This window comes from Oreochromis aureus, linkage group 11 (genome assembly GCF_013358895.1).
Source record: "Oreochromis aureus strain Israel breed Guangdong linkage group 11, ZZ_aureus, whole genome shotgun sequence".
Lineage (NCBI taxonomy): Eukaryota > Metazoa > Chordata > Actinopteri > Cichliformes > Cichlidae > Oreochromis > Oreochromis aureus.
In genome coordinates, this window is record NC_052952.1 from 12,724,481 (window position 1) to 12,744,758 (window position 20,278).

At 40.8% G+C, this 20,278-nt stretch overlaps 1 protein-coding gene across 3 annotated transcripts in view; it reads right to left on the reverse strand.

The window, feature by feature from the left end:
- LOC116326755 (myelin basic protein-like) overlaps nucleotides 1–20,036 on the reverse strand; it is a 49,149-nt gene extending 29,113 nt beyond the window's left edge. Inside the window, exons 1-3 of one of the 3 annotated variants that reach the window (XM_039619582.1) lie at nucleotides 7,403–7,498; nucleotides 6,675–6,819; nucleotides 5,097–5,155 (exon numbers count right to left, since the gene is read on the reverse strand). In XM_039619582.1, the coding sequence (XP_039475516.1) occupies nucleotides 5,097–5,155; nucleotides 6,675–6,723 (108 nt within the window). In that variant the 5' untranslated portion in view covers nucleotides 6,724–6,819; nucleotides 7,403–7,498. Of the gene's footprint in view, nucleotides 1–5,096; nucleotides 5,156–6,674; nucleotides 6,820–7,402; nucleotides 7,511–19,578 lie in introns of those variants that run through there. The other 2 variants (XM_031748166.2, XM_039619583.1) reach the window with 2 other exon arrangements.
- Between the last annotated feature and the right edge of the window lie 242 nt (nucleotides 20,037–20,278).

The following is a 20,278-nucleotide window of genomic DNA, read 5'->3' on the forward strand; positions in this document are numbered from 1 at the left end:
ATTTATTTCTTTATTAGAGCTGTAAAAACACCATTAGATAAACCAATTATGACCGAAGAGCAATATACATTTACAGCAATATAAAATTGAGCAATGTATCGTTCAAGCACATCAAAAGCACAAATGTATGAGTAAAGCAAGACGCAGTAGACTTAACTGGGCTAAAAGGCCACATAGAGTTTTACCAATCATGGGCACTGAATACAATGGTATCCAATAGTAAAATGTTATCCAAGGCAAATATCTAGTCAAGGGTTTGTAAAGCCTGTAGCCATATATGACGGGAACAGACATACCAGTCACAGTCACACAGCTGTGTTTCTGTAGACTGGCCGTCTACTAAGTGGGCATCAAGCTCCCTCATCTGGAGACCTTAGTCTTTAATTCAACAGTTTCAGTAATAGCACTGTATTGCAACTGTACTGCAGTGAGTTACAAAGTAGCACATAACTTATTTTTGTGAAATTACAAAAGGACCTAATTTAAGGTTATGAGCTGCAGGATATCCACAGGGCTCATCTACAGCAACGTCCAACATCACAGATCCTAAAATCCTTTCATATAAAGTTTAATTACTAAGGTAAGAATAAATACAACTTGTTACTTTCAATTTCATCATCTGCAATCTGTGTTCTCCGCCTTTAACACTGCATTTTAATTTCCTGTGTAGCTGAAGGTTTTTGGAAAATTCTACAGCTCTAAAAACTTTACAGGTGATTTGTAGTGGGACAGATCACCTGTATGCAAATACAAAAGAATCCAAGCAGTTTCTTAGTTCAGAGACTGGAAATCAAAAAGGTAGTCTGCATTTTTAACATTAGCAACACTGCTCTGCGTTTCAGTGAACATTGCAGTAACCAGGTGGGCGTTACACTGATCAAGCACACAGGTTTGCCAGCCAAACAAGATAATGCTGGACTGACTATTAAGTCACAAACTTCTAGTCCTAGTGATCCAGAGCACAATCAACTGAAATCATTAGACCTAATCATAGAATTTAATCTGAGACATAACAGTAATTATGAATACGACAATGTAATGAACCCCTTTATTTTAGCTAACAAAGTTTGAGTAAGTTTGAAACCACAGACCTACCCACCTTTTTTTCCCCTACGTTTATTTACCACGCTGGTACTTCGTCTATTTGATACTGACACAGGAAATCATTCAGCCTTTATCAGTTTAAGGTCTGTGAATGGCTTTGGTAAGTCGGTTACTGTGAAAGAGCTCAGTTGCATTTTTCCTGTTGCAAAACATCTGACAATCACCTTCATTTCTAAACTTACAGCAGTGAGTGATGTGGGGGACTCTGTCATGAGATCGACCGCAAACATTATCCCGGCAGTATTTCATTAACACACTGTCAGTCAGTCCTTCCTCTTTGCAATTTTTCTTTTATTTCTTGAGAACATTGATAGCAGATGATTGCATGTATGTGATTGCAACCATAGTTCTTGGTAGCAAATTTTATCATATATTAGTCAGCTATAACCACAAATGTTAAATAAACTGCTGTGTTCCTTTTATCTCAAAGTTCAGATGTGGGAGCTGAAAGTTGAGTGTGTTTTAGTAGTAGAGGTAGTTGGAAATGCAAGAACAAACAAGCTTTGCTCCAAAGCAAGGCAGAGCCTGTTCACAAATAAAACATGGTGATAAAATCTGCCCACTGCTCTGTACATGGCTTCTAGAGTGAGTTTACAGACTGCAAGTTTTACTCGTAGGCATGTACACTGCTGCAGTCTTGGATTGCAAAGTCGGGTGGGTGGGGCTTCTCTGACTTTCTGAGTTGAGTATCTGCGTTAATAGAACACAGCCTATGACTCATTTATGAAGTTAACTGTCCCTACTTCTCCTTCTCTACCTGCCTTCATCACCAAGTGTGTAGACAGGAGAGAAAAAAAGCTACATTTGCAGCGCCATTCACAGGCAACCAGCAGCTAACAGCATTTTTTTTAAAGGTGGAAGTCAATCAACAATTTAATTATCAGTGTGACAGACATTAGTAATGGTTGGATCAGCTCAACATAAAAAGACAGATTATACAAACGGGTTTATTTAATTTAATCACTTAATAATTATGAAATTAATCATCACTTAAGAGTATTTCGGTGAGCTTCTGCAGCTCTACACTGTTGTTTCTGCCTCTTCAAAGCCCTCATCAGCATTCGTTGTAGGTTTACTGCTAAGGGGTAAAATCCTTTATGAACAACTCATCCATGACTACCCATATGCCAATCAGTGGCATCCTGCGCTCTGACTAATGTTCACTTCAATCACTCACCTTAGTTGAGAAAGGCGCCCGGCGCCACTCCCCACCCCAAAGTTATTTTGCATATCATTGCTTAAAATTGCACATCTGTATACTGGGAAACTGTCTGCCTGTCTGAATATGGGCTCTGATTATAGCGTTGAACTAGATACTTCTATGAATGTATTCTCTTCCATTTCAGGACCATCATTACCAAGAAAATTTTCTTCTGTTGTTTCCTTTGTTACATTTCCCAGAATGGCTTACAAAACCATGTGAGAATGTGAACTGCAAATTCCCTGAAGCAGCACTGGAAAATGAGTATTCCTGTAAAAAAAGCCACTTTCCCATGCTGTTTTTGAGCTTGAAGGCGGAAAAAGTAACCCTTTGTTCAAAGTTCTTGTCAGTTGACAAACTGGTGGCTTTGATAGTATCTCTGAGTCCTCAACATGGGTAAGAAGAGGTACTTCTAGGTGGGGAGGGGGAGAGAGTCTGCATTATGCTACCACAACCTGGTAAAATTGCTGACATTTGAGATAAGCGTAAAGTCAATTTCTTTAAATGTCGTTGAGCAAAAATGGTCTCAGCATGAACTGCCACAAAGCCTGTGGTTGGCCACTAATGAGCACAAACAAAACGGTGGTTGAAACTGCAAGAAGCCGAGCAAATGGGTGCTAGCTTGGGCTGCTATTCATGTGTCGGTGTAGCATTTGTTGCATTTTTTCGGTTCTCATTTAAAATTTGCTCGCACTTTGCCAAATTTAGTCATTACTGTTTATACAAACTGTAAGCATGCAACAGCCTGTGCCTCTGTCTGTAATTCATTGCTGACAACACAGCAATCAGACTACATCCGAGCAGGACCAATATACAGCAGCAGCAAAGGAAAAGCAAATATTTCTTATCTGTTACTCTGTTATGCTTCCTGTGACACATTTACGTCCTGGATTTTAATCTACTGGGAGTTCTGTGAAATCTTCAAAGCACTAGCCAATAAAAGCACATTTAATCAAACCTTATTATGGCTAAATTTCTACTCTGGCAAAATAAAAAGGCTAGTGCTATCATCTTATACATCCAGGTGGGATTTAGAGCTGTAAAATAACAGCGGTGAGAAATTGTCAGAAAGCTGACAGAGAAACACTTTGCCTGCCGTGAGAGTGAAGGCATAGGTACAACTGATAAGGGATTGGGAGAAGGATCATGACTCTGACTTCAGCATCTAAACACAACCTGCCTTACCCTGTCACGCTTTGTTCCCTTTCCACGGTCACTATGACAACCTGCTCTTTTGCCAGACCTTTTAAAATTGACTTCAATTTACGATAATGGAGCCGAGAGAAAGGGGAAAATAAATGATATACAAAGAAAGATATACGGCTCAATATGTCTCTGCATAGGCTAAACAATGCTGCTTTAGTGCGACACGCTTCCCCCAACACCTCTCCCACCAGCTCGGCACGTGACAAATTGATCCACTTCTCCTGCTTCTGCTCCGCGCTCTCCAGAGTGTGTTTTTGCAGGAATAGGAGACAAATCATGCGTGGGCTGCACCAGCAGCACCCCTGCTGGTTCGGGCTCCCCCATTCACCACATGACCGCTCTGCCCGTCACAGGCATTGGCCAGGTAGTGAGACATAACCCAGAGCACACAGCAGACAACAGGTTTTACATGGTGCACACATGAAGCTGCCTTATTCTTTCCTTCTGCTTTAACTCGCTCACTGTTTGGGGTCGGGGACCTCACAATAAACTCAAAACCTCTTCATGTACGGTTGCGGCCTCACTTGCAATGGCTTAAAGTTGCTAGACAAGGTCGGGGTTAATGATCGAATATCATTAAACTACATTAACGTCTAATTTAAGCCTCCAAATACGCCTCCACGCTTGGCATACAGAAGCACAGTCTCAGAGCAGACAGATGAGTCAACAAAGTCACACCAAGATTTGTTCTGTTTAATTACAACACTATTAGAAGCCAGCCAGCGTCACCTTAATCCAGTTTATTATTTTTAGGCAAGTGCACTGACACGGCAACAGTTTATCTTCTCGATTGAGATGGGCAAAAATCCCCCAAAATGTGGTGTTTTTATTTCTACACCTACTAGCAGGGTGGTAGCCCATCTGAGCGCCGCTGATCACTGGGCCAAAGCTAATGTTTAAATGAGATGTGTACCTGGAGAGGGTTTAATGTCGGCCCTGATGCACGCCATCATCTATTTACTCTATCCAGTTCAAATGGGTTCTCTCGTAGAGTGGTGCTGCGGAGAGGCTTGTTGTTTCGAGGGGATGACCCAAGAGAACCGCGGAGGTTCGTGGTGCCTGGGATATCGCCATGGCAACATGGTTCAATTAAGAGTGGGATGCCGGCTGTTGAAAACGGAGCGTGCCGAATATTATCTCTTGAAAATTTGCAGCAATTCAAGTCTACACAGGATTACATTTTAAAAACGACTGCCTCAGGTGTGTCAAGGTGTAGGGTTTCCCTATTTTTAGAGATCAATATAAAGTACACTGAACATGCTTCTTATTCCAGTATAGCAACAATTGAAAACAACAAAACCTCAACCTCATTAAATCGCTTGGAAACAAAGGAAAAACCCAAAACACTCGGCACAAAAACCTTAGACACACATACACCCAAAGAGATATACACACACACACACACTCACACTCACACTCTAAACTGGTTGTCACTCCTGCTCAAAGCTCAGTGGCAGCAGTAAATTAGCATGAGTGAAGGAGCCCAACAGCTTTTGTGCCACAGAGTCCAAAGTCCAGCAGATAACAGCCACCGCTCGCACACAAATAAAGAAAACTAATATAAAGCTGCGATGAGCCCTCTTACCTTGCCGTCTGTGTGGGGCTCCTTCTTTCCTAGATGCTGTCCCATGCTGCTAACAGAGCCTGTAAGAAACACACAGATTGAGTTTACACCAGGGGAAGACTGTAAACAGCATATTATGTGAAGATTACAAACTCCTCCTTATCGCGGCAAGAGAGGCAAGCTCCAGAGTCAGTGTGAAACTGTAGCTTCACATACAGCCATAAAAAAAAGGCACTGGGGCTTTCCCTCCCTTCGATCTCTTAATGACAGCAATAGCATTTAAAAATGCCACAGCTGTTATGTTAGAATCAGAATACCTTCCTCTGGGATTAATAAAGTATGTGGTCACAGTTGCTCCAAGACTACCAAAACAGTAGCAAATAACAACAAAGAGCTCTAATTATTAATATCCCAGTATATTACACAAAACTGAATATATACAGCTGAAACTGAGGTGTCCCTCTTAAAAAGGTTATGATCCCTGAATCTGTATTTCAGAGGAAACAAGCAAAAAAAGCACAATACACTGTGTGCATAAAGTGAAAGCAGGCTTTTAACAATTTTCTTATTTTGGATCAAAATATGATCGCCTAAATCATATGAAGTCAAAACAAGGGTAGTTTGGAGATGTTGGAAAGCTGCCTATAAGTGAGAAAAAGCCAAAAATACAGCAAATACTATTCAATTCATTGTCCTTCCTCTTAAGGGGGAAGACGAACAGCCAAAATGTATGGTAACAGGCACGCAACAAATCTAGTTATTTCAAATGAAATGAGGTGCAACATTTAAAGCAATTCAAAAATGAACCACTGTAGACCTTTATGAGCTCAACCCTAGCCTCCTGTTTGTGTTTGTAGTTTTGTGTTCCTTCATCCATTCATTTAAATATACTTTCTGCCTGCTGCCACTGGCTACCTGTCCATTAATGTGATCTTTAAATATTAGATGGTTCTCCACAGTTGCTCCTTCCTGTTATTGCTTTGCTGCAGGGTCATCACATATCATCTGACTAAAGGTTTTCTCACAATGGGGGGGAAAAAGGAAAGCATTGTAGGGCTTTCTTTTTCAGATAATCCGATAGGTTACCAGATTCATGTGATTACAGACTACAACAGTTCAGTTAATTCTACAACACTCAAAAGTGAGACTGCATGCGTTTCCCATCACTGTGTTCTTGGCATCAGAAACACGCGTGTGGAGTGATTTGGATAGAATCAGTTAGTGGATACCCTTAAGCAGAGTTTAGATCTGTGCATTTGACTTTTTTGTTTTTTGAGTGTGCATACAATTTAAAATAAGTGTATGAATAAAAAAAAAAAAAAAAAAAAAAAGCACACACCTTTTTACAGCGGTTGCTCACTACACAAATCATGGGCAGTTATAAAAAGGTGACAGAGTCTACAACCCACTGTTGTCCATGAGGATCTGAAAATCATGCATATCACTGTAACGGGTCAGCTAAAAGTAAGCCAAGTAAACATGTCTAAGCTATCCTTACTGTACTTTAGGAAAGACTAGCAAATCATCTGCCTCCATCTCACCCTGCCCCTAGCATCCACACCAACCCTCTGCATGTCCTCCTCCATGACATCCACAAACCTCCTCTGTGATCTCCTTTCTTCCTGCCTGGCAGCTCTGTGTTCAACATCTTTTGTCCCGAATATCCACCATCCCTCCTCTGCACATGTCCCGACCATCTCAGGCTTGTCTCTTTAAACTGGTCTCCAAGATGCCCAACCTGAATCTAATACATTATTTTTTACGAGACATGAGATATTGTATTACAGTAAGCATTAACAACAGTGCAGTGCTTTGTTTCAACAATTCTCCAAACCTCTGGCAGACTCGGCACAGGTGTGCACCTTTGTGTGGTGAAGGAAAGGGTTCGTCTTTGAGAACGGATACAACACGGCTATTTATTTCCACAGAGAGTGGAAGTGAAACCAGATCAAGAGGAATGAGGCGACACAATGTTATGCTAAGTGTGCCAACATGTGCACTGCAGCGTGAATAATCTATTAAGCTTAAATCTTAAAAAGCCAAACATACAAATCAACAAGGAAGCAGTGTAAATAACAAACAAATGCAAGAAATAAACAGCAAAAATAAACTTCTTTAGATTCTTTAAATGTTTAAGTGCAAAAAAGGAGGAACGTGATGAGTAAATGAGGGGCTGAAATCGCATCAATTTAAATCTCTGCCCGACACTCACCACTGAAGGAAAAAACATCCAATTACACCAAAGGAATATTCTTACTTTCAAATAATCACAGCATGTATTTGGCTTTTAGAGGAGATCTGCACCCATCAAAAAAGCCTTTCATCACCTTTTATGGCCTGTCTTCACTTTTTCACATGGCAGTGTGGAAAAGTGCTGTCAGCATTGTTCATGTGGAGCAAAAAAAAGGAATGGTAATGTGGTTTATTGATGGTCTATTGATAGTCAAGAAGGAGAGAATCAACATAAAAACCAAAAAAGCCCCAAAGGAATCTTCATTAATTCAAGAATGCTGTGTGTGGCTAGGTGTGGCCAATTAGCACCAGCTGAACACACTGAGCAGATTAGAGGCTGCAGAGGGACGTAACAGTCAGCTTCACATGTATTGACATCACGCTCACATTCTGTGCTGAGGTCAATCAATGCAATTGAAGGAAAAAAAAATTGTTGATCGACCTTTTAAACAATAAAATACAAAACAAAAAACACAAAACAAATCAATACAGCACATTATGCAAGCACATTTAAATTCCATGTTTGCCTTTTGCAACGGTCAATCCAGGTTAATTAAATATGAGTTTCCTCTGTACCTGCACTGAAAAAACAGATCACCTATTGAAAGGTGTTATTATATTCATGGTCGTCAGAAAAGAGGTCTATTTAATGCCAGCAGCAGCATCACAGTGGTTTGGCTTTTTATTTAGGAATGAGTGTAATTAAATTGCAATAGGCTTATAAAAGTTCATGACTGGAAACCATAAATAATATAGCTCACAAATCTTTACCCAGTAGAGCGAAATGAGCTTTTACAATTGGAAAGTCTCCTGTAAACAGCTAAACTTTGAGCTAGATTAAATTTCACCAAAAAATTGCAATTTATAAGAGAAGGTGAAAAGTTTACCCTGTGTAGTATTTTAAATCTTCTTGTGAACAGAACAACTTGTAAATGTAACCTAAGCTTTAATAGTGAATGTTGATAAAATCATTTGTCTCTTAGTGTTTAAATTACAAGCTATTTGCTAAAGCAGTATTAGCAGGAACTAGCTAACCTAGCTAGTTCTAACATCAAAACAAAACGGAACTATCAGTACACTTTGTATGCTAAAATTTCACTTCAAGTATTCTGTGGGCTGTTAAAAATCCTCCCAATCATGTGGCTAATATAAGCTGAACACTAGAACCACCAGTGTGGTCATTTTGACCTCATCCTTCAACAACAGCAGCAAAGGCAAAAAACCAAACAAACAAACAAAAAAAAAAAAATTCTTGACAATCCGTTTCATGTTTACTTGCTAACTGAAACTTAGCTCTGAGCTACAGCCCTTTAATGAAGAGAATTTCATTTTAAATACAAAGTGGTTATTTAAATAAGTGATAACCATTCAAACCAGTTTGTAAAAGTTCATTCATTTCTTGAAACTATTTTTTTAAATAAGCCAAAAAGATAAAGCAGTTAGCCAAATCATGCTAACACAAGAGTTCTAAAGTCAGAACACCACTTTCATTTAACACATTTGTCACTTGGATAATACAAAGATGAGAGTTTTAAATATGCCGTTAGAAATCTTTCCTCCAACAACTACCGCGCAAAAACTTACAGGGAATGAATATAACATAAATAACATAATTAAGACAATGATAGTTGCACTAGAACCAATAAAAGACGACGAGGTGAACCGCAATTTCTGTCACACGAGGTGCCTCTTACAGTGCACCTCTATGCCATGATAAACACCTACGGATAGTCTCTTTCTGACCTTCATTAGCTCCAGCTAGACTTGAATTTTAAAGGTTCTGATTTTTACAATGAATAAGCATTCACAACACACTCTTTGCTGAGAGCTATATTACTTCTTGCCTGTTTAAACAAAACAGAAAGCTTTATTTTGTTAAAAATGGCACGATATTTCTTGTAACAGTGAAAAGGAGGGTTTATACGAGTCTTGGACCAACATTGCACACACTTTCATGACTGTCAGAACTCAAGATTCCCTTTTCATAAAGGAACAGCGGTAGGTTTTGTAACAGAAGTGCTGTTGGAATAGTATTTTCAAGACAATCTTTTCTGGGCTGCTTACTTTATTGGTTTCAAGTAACATAAAAGGCTCTCTTCCTTTACTAAGCAAGCACAGATACTGTAAAGCTGTTTATTATATTAACTGTAGGCCTGTGTGCATGAAAGCAGTATTACCTTTGTGCAGCATTTCAAACCTCTAGGATAGTTCTGTCTCTGTGAGACTTCCTCAAACTGACTTTTACAAGATAGTAACTCACAGAAAAGATGGATTTAAGGAGTCAAGTAAACAACATGGCACATTTTTACCCCCACCCTTACCTATATAGCATGTTAGTTCATCAAAACGTTCCCACCAAGTTTTCCCACAAAGGGAAGTAAGACACTATCGTGAAACTTTGTTTTATTAAGGGTTATATATTTATTGTATTTTTTATCCCTATTCTTAACATTATTCAATTACCTTATTGTTTTATTATTATTATTAATATTATTATTTATGGCCGGAGGGATGTTTGTTTTTTAACCAAGCTGCTGGATATCTGGATTTCCCCTTGGGGATAACTAAAGTATTTGTCTCACTACCAATCATATCTGCTTGTGGATTAAAGCAGCCACAGAAACTATAAAAATAAGCTGGAAAAAAAACATAATCCCACTGGTTAAACAAAGGGATATAATTAGAGTGCCAGTGGTTGTGCAGTCAGTGTGGCGGAAAAATGTCCGCTGAGGACTCAAATATTTGCTGGATGTGGCGAGGCGTCGCTGGGATTCTCTGCGGCTAAATGTGAGGCCTTACAGCCCGTTCCCCTCTCAGCGTTACACAATCCGAAGCCGAGATCCTGCAAGGACTTGCAAGAAAGGACTGTTGCATAATCGAGTGTGACAGAGGGAGAGGTGGAAGTGTGTATGTGGAAGGGTGTAACACAAGGCTGCAATTACAACTCAGCAGTTGCATTTAACAGTGACTTGCTAACTTGGATTTTGTTTTTGCACACACAGTCCCCCGACACAAGGGGATTTGTGTGGAAAAAGCCAAATTTCGAGTGCCCCTTTCGATTTCAACCCACATGAGTTGCTGTAACTGTCAGCAAAGCTCTTATTATAGGATGGCTACCTAAAGCCCACCACCTGATCCATTACCATGCAAGCGGAAGCCTGTATATATATAAGCAATTATATCCATCTGAGCTGTCCATTACCTGAGGCCATTTAAAATCATCATCCTCATAGGCCACTAGTGCTTCTGCATGGATTTGATGTGGATAAGAAATGGGGCTCATTAGTTGGTAAAAAGCCTGCATACTGACATTTAAATAAAAGCTTCTAGATTTTGCATCATCTGTTTTCAGCACGAATTACTTTACTTTTTGTTCTTGACAACAATCTGTTGAAAATGTAAATTTAAGGGGAAAAACAGCTTCATTGACAGAACCCTGTTTAATAACATGACTGAGTATATAAAGCACATTCCAGAGAAACCACTACCGGTGAACCCAGTCTGTTTGTGCATCAAGATACACAAGTTAAAACTCTACCATGTCAGGACAAAAAAGAATCCAGAAAAACTGCCAAGATTATTTAAGAAGGGGAGAGGCAAAGAGGAAGCCTTCTATTCCCTGAAAACAGTACGACAGCTATTTCTTTCTTTACTACAGGCCTGTACAGATGAAAGAGATATTACTTTTCTACATCATAAATCTCCCCCATCAGGGTCTAGTGACTTCTTTATAATGATGATGAAACAGTAGGGAAACCATAACTTTGACTACAACAAGACTCAACGAGAAATTATTGCAAACACGTGTGGAGGGGCAAAGCTGCATCATATTAGCATGTGCTACAGCTGGAAAAGGTAGTCCTTGTACTGCTCTGTAGCTTTGATGATCTCTGTGTCCCAGCTTCTGGTTGGAGTGGCCCTCGAGAGCAGAAGGATTACAGTTGCCAGCTGCAGCAAAGAAGGTGGAGTTAGGACGAGTTAGAAGACATGGCTAAAAATCCAACAGCGGGCCGAGCCATCCAAGAATTATGTTTAACGCCCCTGCATAAACCAAAATATAATAATTCTTTCACCGGCGACCGAGTGGCTCAAGCTTTTCCAGGAATTCTAACTGCAACAGGTTAACGATTATGATGGATAACACTGTGAAATCATGCCCATAAACCTGAGTTTCAGAAGCCTGTCAGCTAAAAGCAGTGACAACTGTTGTGTTTTACTTTACCTAGCTAGCTTACTTACAGTACCATTTATGGTAAATTGTTTTGCTTGTTGTGTACAGCATTTTTAAAAAATGAGGACATAAGGATCAGGAAAAAATAACATAGTTAACACAGAAGCAAAACCTGCATGTGTTTTCATTAAACACAATTCAAGACTAACAACCCCCTGTTCTGATTAGAGCAGTGACGCAGAGTCGCTAACGTTAGACTGAAAATCAAAAAGTGAACGAGATGCTAAAAATAAGAATCAGGTACTTTTGCTGTTCTCAAATTGAAATGAATATCTAACCAAAGGAAAAAATAACCATTTAAAGAAAATACAGCATGCTTAAAATGTGACAAACATGACAAATATGTGTAAATATGCGTCAGAGTGGGTGAGAGCAACAGCTGAAGAAATTGATTTTTCCCCTTCTTTATTCAGCCTCACAGGTAGATAGAACACCTCCAAGTGACCACGATGGCTTATTGAGCCCACATAAAGCTAGTGCATCCCAGGAGATATTTCCACAGCTCTTCAAAGTGCTTTAAAAGCAGCAACTTTAAGGAACAACCAAAGGCAAATATTCCAAAAAAGCGACTGGCTGCTGCAGACAGATCTATTGGTATTGACTTTTGGATAAAACTAAAATGACCTCCAGCTTTAAATCTATGTTTAAAATCCATGATAGCTTTGTGTTAACTACAATAAACCCAACACATTTTTTCTCTGTCTTTATTGGACATAAGTAAATTTACTGAAGTACAAATTTATACAACACTAGTGCTCTAATACTGCGCCTGCACGCATGTGTGACCCTCTAGCTCCACGACCACACCTCTCTTCTAGTCCCTGCTCTCTTTGATCTGCTCCATCACCCAACTGATTTATAACAGAACCATGGCTACTAAGACTTCAGCACTCCGGTGCAGAATATGACACACAGTGAGAAATGTTTTTGCTCTTGGATCCAACTAAAGACCTGTTCTTGCCATTTGCTGCAGCTCTCTGCTCTGCCCACCGTACTGTCTGCAAAGCTCTTAATGAAGCAGATTATGACAATACTCAGCTGGCAAACTGTTAAAACTTTCAAAGAAATATGTGGTCCAAAAGTCCACTTAGCCAAAAACATGAAAGAGAATAAGCCTGAAAGTGACACAGACAACACTGAGGTGCCAGAAGCTGCACCTTTCTCACCAAAGCCAATCAGAGGCCCATATATAGCATGTTCGTGATCCATATATAAAGCTAGCAGATCAAAAAGTAAGTAAGGAAGAGCTTTCAGGATAACCGGTCATTAATTTTGCTTCGGCTTTTGTCTAAGCCAGCTTCTCTTGCTTTGTCTGAGTGAAGTATTCAGCTTTTGAGGTGAACAAATCAAGCATCACACTGGCATGCAGTGCTTGCTGTAAGATTAATTAACCTAAACAGAACAGTTTTATTTACTACCACTGCTGTAACCACAATCTGCACGGTCCCTATACATTCTTTAAGTAACATATTCATTTTGGTCCATGCTGTATTTCTGTAGTTCGTCTCCAACGAATCAATGTGTGACCAAAGAGACACTACCTCTTTTTTGTGTGTGCGCACGCAATAAAAAAGGAACACAGCCACTGCATCTCCTAGCCAGATCCCAGCACGTAGTTCTCACATACTAGCCTATGATTAACAATCACGAGGCCCGTGTATGATGCACTCATTTAGCTTCCATAACTTGATACGACGCCTGCGTGGCACATCGTCACACAGCAGCAGACTGACAAACCCATGTCTCTAACTGGAGCATGTGTTGCTTGGTTCCATTGTTTCACTTAAAGTTTGCTCTTGTGCGTTCGACACAACAGCTTCTTTTAAGCCTCTGTGACTGCACCGTGTTTTGCCCTACTGCGAGAGTCAATTACGTAATGAATACGGAGCATGTGTGTATATGTGTGCATGTGTGCCTGTGGGCGGAAGGCAGTGGAGAAAGGGGATGAGATAAGAGATCTATAGCTCTCCCTATGTATCAGTGGAAAGTGCACTATATTCTTGACAATAGCTTTGAGGTCAAAGGTTAAAATCTGTCCCAGAGGGAGGGCAGAGCAATGCCAGAATGGCAACCCTTATAAAGAAACTGGATTGTTTCATCATCCTCACCTCTTTACTCTCTTCTTCTCTTTCATGTAATACTAAAAACATTTATATTTAAATGGATGTGAGTGCCAAGCGTTACTGCTCCTAAACAAATGCAAAAATCACACCAAATGGAGAAATCAGGGGGTAAATGTGGTCAATAGGAAAACGAAGGCTGGGATCTGTTCCACTATAAGTCAAACCAATGTAAGAAAAAAAAAATTATTCTTTCCAAATCTACTTGTCCTACTTCAAAAGGAGCACACGCAAACTCATTTTCAACCCCCTTTTTCTGATTAGCAACCACACAAGAGCAATACTCGACATTTAAAGGGCTCTGAGGCTCATGCCTTTTTATCCCTGGCTTTTCTATAATCACAAGTATAATAGCAAAAGTAATGGAAACTATTTAACTTGCAACAATTAACTAGTCTAAAATGTCAATGAATTAGTTACTACCCAGCAATCTTTCCAAAGGACAAAATAACAACATGAGAAGATCGTTTAATTAAAACAAACATATGCACTGCATTTCTTCTGTCTGGTCTTGTGTAGTACAGGAAGCCCACAGGGGACTGTTTCCACTCACTGTTCACCTCCTACACCTCAGACTTTCGATACAAGCCCAGGTCATGCCACCTTCAGAAATACTCTGATGGTTCTGCGTTGGTTGGATGTGAAAGTGATAGAGGAGGAGGACTGCTGGATGATTTTGCATGGTGGTCTCAGAGGAATAATCTGCTTCTGAACAAGTCACAAGAGATAATGATGGACTTCAGAAAGCAGAAGGTGGCTGCAACACCAGTATCACTTTTTCAAATTTTTCATTATTTAGTGGCGATTCAAACAAAACTCTGTCATGGATACAACCCTTGTTTCATATGACATGTGAAATAAGCACAAATAGAGAAGGTAACACTGGATAAGCAGGGAGATGATGAATATGACAATCAAACTCATTGGGATTTATGGCTGATCTTAAGCTTCTGGTACCCCATGTGTCAGAAACATGTGCACTGGAACTTGAGGATGTGGAGGGACGTAATGTTCGGCTATGAGGCCTGATTCTACCTACGGCAGCTGGATCACTGGGTCAAAGTATGGAGAAGATGTGGAAAACCCTATGCTGATTGCTGCACTGATAGGGTAACAGCTTTTGGTGGAGGCAGCATGGTGATGATGTGGAGCACCATCTCCCTCACTGGAAAAACAAGGCTTATCATCACTGGAGACGATCTCAATGCAGAGAGATATCGAGAGAAGATTCTACAACCAGTGTCAGTCCCATATCTGGTCCCACAGACTGGGACCAAACTGTCCTCCAGGATGACAATGCTCACCCCACAGAGTGGGGTTTTGCAGAGACTACCTCCAGAATTTTAAAGTAGAGAGTAGGGAATGGCCTGCCTGCAGTCCTGACCTCAACCTTATCAAACTCTTGTGGGGTCAGCTTTGGTGTGCTGTTCGTGCCAGACTGACCAACATAACCACATTAGCTGACTTGTGACAAATGCTGGTTGACGAATGTGATGTCATCCCACAGTATTGGGTGACCAAGCTGGTGATCAGAATGGGGAAGAGGTGCCATGGTTCTCCACATCTGCTGATGCCCCCATTTGTTAATGAATCGGTTCTTAATTTGCCAATATGTCTTGTTTTTACAGACTTCAGTCAATCTAATAAACACCAAAAAATAGTTGGTTGCAGAATAAGCTCTTTGGCTTTGACAAAAAGATTTTTTTTGTCAAGTTTGACCTCAATCCACAAATGCATTTTCCTTATAAATGTGGGACTATTTAAGGAGAAATAAACAGGCTTTCCAACAGTATGAGATTTATTGCCAAGTAGCACTGTTAGCACAAATCAAACACAAATTTCCTCACTTTTGTGCTATTTAGATATTAATGATCGCTGTATGTGTAACAATTTTCAAGCAAAGTTTCGTTCAGATTGGCCCAAGCGTTAAGGAGGAGGTAGGGTACAAACATACGCTGCAATCATTATAGCAAGAAGAAGACTGCATTTTCTGAGGGAGCACTGATTTGCAGAATACATTTCACCTTACTCAAAGACTTAACGTTTTAAAATGGTAACTGGACTGGTATTTGGAGCGGTCAAAAGAATTCTACACTACAAGGTGAGGAGACATTTGGGGTTCTCTGCCCTTTCCAAGAACTATTCAGTGTGTGGACTGGAGGAGCTGGGGAACTGAACGTCAAGCCAGTGTTTTTCATCTGTGGCAGCCTAACAAAATAACAACATATTTACCGTCTACATTTTTAAATAGCTATTTTATTGATTGCACTCAGCACATGCGCTGCCTGAATAGCTCCTTTTCATGCTGAATCATTATGAAGGCTTGAATATGGAGAAACTGACGGAACTGTACAGGCTGACTATGCAAATAAAGTTACAGCAGGGTGCCAAAACCCCTTGAAATTAACAGGTTGGTGGTATACATGAAAAAAATGTGTTTATGCCTACTAACTTTTTTTGGACTATGTTAAACTTGTAGTTTTGACTAACAACTCGGCCAATTAAAAATGGATTAATTAAGTAATTTAGAAGCAAATAAGCCCAAAATGTTATATTAAGCCTCTGAAATTTCAGAATTTGACATTTTTTCTTTTCTTCATTTGTGTGAGGTCTGTCTATGCTCTACTGACATCTTTTTCACTGCCCCTCTGGTTCTGCCACAGATCTCTTCCTCCTCATAAGTGCTTGCTCAAAGAGAAGAATCAGATGAGAGTTCTCTCTCTAAAATCAAAGCATCTTTAGCTTACTATGTAAAGCGTCCTTCACTTCGGGTTTTGCATGTCTTGCATTGACGCCATTAAAAGCAAAAACAAAACAAGCTGAACGGAATTTAAATGAAAACCCTTCAAGTCGTTTTCCCCTTTCATCAGTATTCCTCTTGAATGAAACGGCAGTTGACCATGCGCATCTGCCCGAACTACAGCAGTTCCACCACAGAGAGAGGTGATGCTAGCCTGCGGGCTCCAGCTGTCTGCCTAAAACACCAGAGTCACTGCATTCTTCGCTTCTTGCTCTGCTAACATGAGATAATTGGTCTCAGGGTTGAGTGATTTATTTGGATAAGCTCCCCTTTCTTTGACTAAAATATCAAACTGAGGCACTTTTCATCTTAAACTTGCAAAGATGCTCTGATGTTGTTTCGAAGGAGGGCCATGACAGCATAGACTACAAACATAGTCTGTATAAATACAGAGCTGCTATTGCATAGAAATGTCTGAGAAGACAGCTGTGGGATTTTTCTCTCTTTTTTTTTTTTTTTGAATTTGTGTATATGGCTCTATGGGAATACCAGACATCAGTTGGAAAACAATACTCCCAGTGGTCCAATACTAAGCACAGCAATCTGCTTTGTTAATTCAAACAAATGTTTGTTTTGAGATGTTTTGCACAGGAACTCTCCATCACTCCCAGGGGGCCCTTACTGACATAACCTGGAGCCTGAAGCACTAGCTTAGAACTCCACAATGAAGATGTATGACCCAAGCCACTTGCTTGCATTTGCCATCTATAATATGGCTCTAAAGCAGGGATGGGCAATTATTCATTTTCCCCAAGGGGCTATATTTAGGACCAAACTATAACATTTACTCTTACAAAGACATAAAATTAATATTGAGCGGAACTGAGTTCAGCTCACTGGTGCCCTCCACAACAGTCCCAGTTTTTCATTTCATTTCTTTAGAAAATTAATTGCCAAACCCTGGCCTAGAGGGATAACGTTTAAGCAACACTTTCAAGGCTGTGACGCTACTTTCAATGACAACATATGCTGTCAAGAATATCATAGAGGCAACACTGCCAACACCCACCTAGGGCAAAACCAACAAAACGAGCGCACTGCTGCGCAGGAGGTGAAGGTAATGTGACTCAACCTGTTTGCCAGAGCAGGCACAGACAGGAGGGGGAAGTGAGAAACGGGAGGAAGTCTGTGAATCTCTGAGCACGGAAGTTGTCAAACCTCAGTGTATCACCTGTAAAAACACAGATGTAGCAAGTGGATGCAGTGCACGTGCAGAAATGGGGTAGAAAATGTTGGCTGAGAAAGAAAAAATTCTGGGTGTTTGCACAACTGATTGCATGATACTCACAGAGGGGGGGCTTGCTGGTGTAAGTACAGCATGTTCATAAAGGCAAAGGAATGCCAGCTGGGACATGAGACGGTGTGAGCAAATCTTCCTGGTATTTCTTTCTCCTGGCCTAGACAAATGCACTCTTGTGGCCTTCGCAACTCAGGTACTTTCAGAGAAACTAGAGTTGGCTCCAGAAACTTTGCGAAGGTTAATCTGGAGCCGCTGGTAAAAGCTGTGTCTGTGTAGACAGCGATACTAAAAATATCTACGTTTCGATCTGTACCAAAACTGAAACCGCAGTGCAATTGTGTTATCTTATGATAACTGTTAATAACTTTTTTTCATCATCTGAAGGAAAATAGAAAAAAGTGAGGATTAAACCTACATGGGATTTCTATCAAACAAAGCCAGGGGTTATCTTGCACAATGTTCCCTTGCTAGAGGGTCAGCAGGCTTTAATAAATCACTGTAGTTCAGGCACAGGCGCCCACTCATGTGTAAGTGCTTTATTTAGAGCTCGAGGAAGGCAGCAATAAGTGAGCATGTCATAACAGCTTTGAGCCTCAATGTCCCTTTTTATATATAACTAACTGGCAAAGAATAAAAATACACACATAGCTGGAAAGCTTATCGTTGGGTCTTGAGCTGCACAAGCTGCAGTGTGTGGATAAAAATGCTGTGTGTTCATCATAGTCACACAGAGGCTCATGGTTTCTGTCACCATCCTGTTTCATGTAAAGTGAGGAAAGGAGGTGAGCTTGCTGTAGAATAGCCTTCCCTTGGGATGCAGTGATGTAATACTTCCATTTCCTCCTGCTTTACATGGTTGAGCGTGCTGAAAGGCAGCAGCCTAGTCAAAACACCACCATAATTAAAGCCTAACCCATGATAGACACCTACAAAGAATGTCCAATTTATACACTTGTCTAGCATTAAAAACAAACAGTTGTAGCAATGCTGACTGCTGCAACTGTGAAAGGTACACTCAGCAGCTTGTTTACGCATGCATTAACGTGCTCAGTAAATAACATGTAACCAGAGTGATCCACACTGAAGTTTGGGCGCAAATCCTCATTCGAATTCTCGCCATTTAAAGGCGCCGCACTTCGGTGCGTGTGTTCGTGGCGAGGGAAACGTGACATAACGAGTCGATTTAAACCACGGATAAATTCGGAAAACATCTAAGCAATCTATCGAAAGTGATATTAACGCTGTTTAGACTAAATAGTTCCTTTCTCTGCTAGCCCAGTGGACGACTACTACCAACAACAAAGTGGGGCTTCCGGTGGCAAGCATTAGGAAGCAAATAATAAACCCTTAAATTTACCACATTAAAGTCCAGCTTGTCGAGTTGGGTGCACGCCGAATTATAGGTACTTAAGTACTGGCTGTGAACAAGGCGTTGCTCTCACACGAAACGCTTTGTCATGTTGCGGTTAAGCGAAGAAGACTCAAATCGCACGGTATGCTAACTGTGTTCGGAGCGCGAGGACAGACAGCCGCGAGGATGGATGGAGGGGGGAGTTGTTGTAGTAGTGCTGGCGGAGGGGCGACACCGCCGAAGCACATGACAAACGCAGTGTCACAGTGTGGTGACAGGGATGCTAACACGGCTCTCACTCCGTCGCTGTCTTCTAAAGTTACTCAGAAACTACATTCCGAGCATATTTTCGCTTCAGCTTTTGTTACGCGCCGTAAAGGCGTCGACGTGTGAAACATGTTTACAATCGCTAAACCACACGAGCTGCAGTCCACATAAAATGCAAATAGTGTGGTATCCCCCGCGTTCTTTTACGTGTGTGTGTTTGTTTGTTTTCCTGTGAATTTTACCAGCTTGACTGTGCACATACCCTTCTCCGGTTAGACTGTGTCAAATGCATCCACAGCTGTGCCTTGTACTGGATGAAACAAAGTGTCAGTCTTCTTTTAGTAGTGGTCACCGGTGGTCGTCAGCAGCATCGAAGATAACGCCTTCTTCCCCCTTTATGGTTCGCAGTTGCTGTAATCACCAAAGTGTCTCCGTTACGAAAAAAAACGGAAAGAAAACAAAAAAGGGAAAAAAAGAAAAACGTGTCGGTGCTTCCTGATTTAGGTACAGTGGTAGTGATGATGTTGTTTGTTAAGGGGTGGGGCGGCGTGCAGCTGTAATCCGCCAAGAAATATGGACTAAAAAGCACGCTGGTGCACGTCTGTGCATGATTAGTGACTCGTGGTTCACGGCGGGGAGGGTTAAATAAACGTGATTTTAAAGTGGATCTCACGAGCACAGAAAACAGACGGCTGTAGGATTTGCGCACTCTGAGAGCAAGCTTTACAGCCAGGAGGGTCAACGATTGCGCAATACAGGCAGGCAATCAGGTTCATGCTTTGCTCAAAGCCTCCAACAGGTTAATTAACAGGGTTTTTTCCCCCTCGATCGCTTTGGCGCAATTCTCATATCACAAATGCGAATCTTACCACTGCAAATGCAGTTCTCAAATCAGTAATGCATTGCCTCACCCACACTAGACATTCTCGTTGTTTTTACACAGCTGTGGTTTCTACACATAA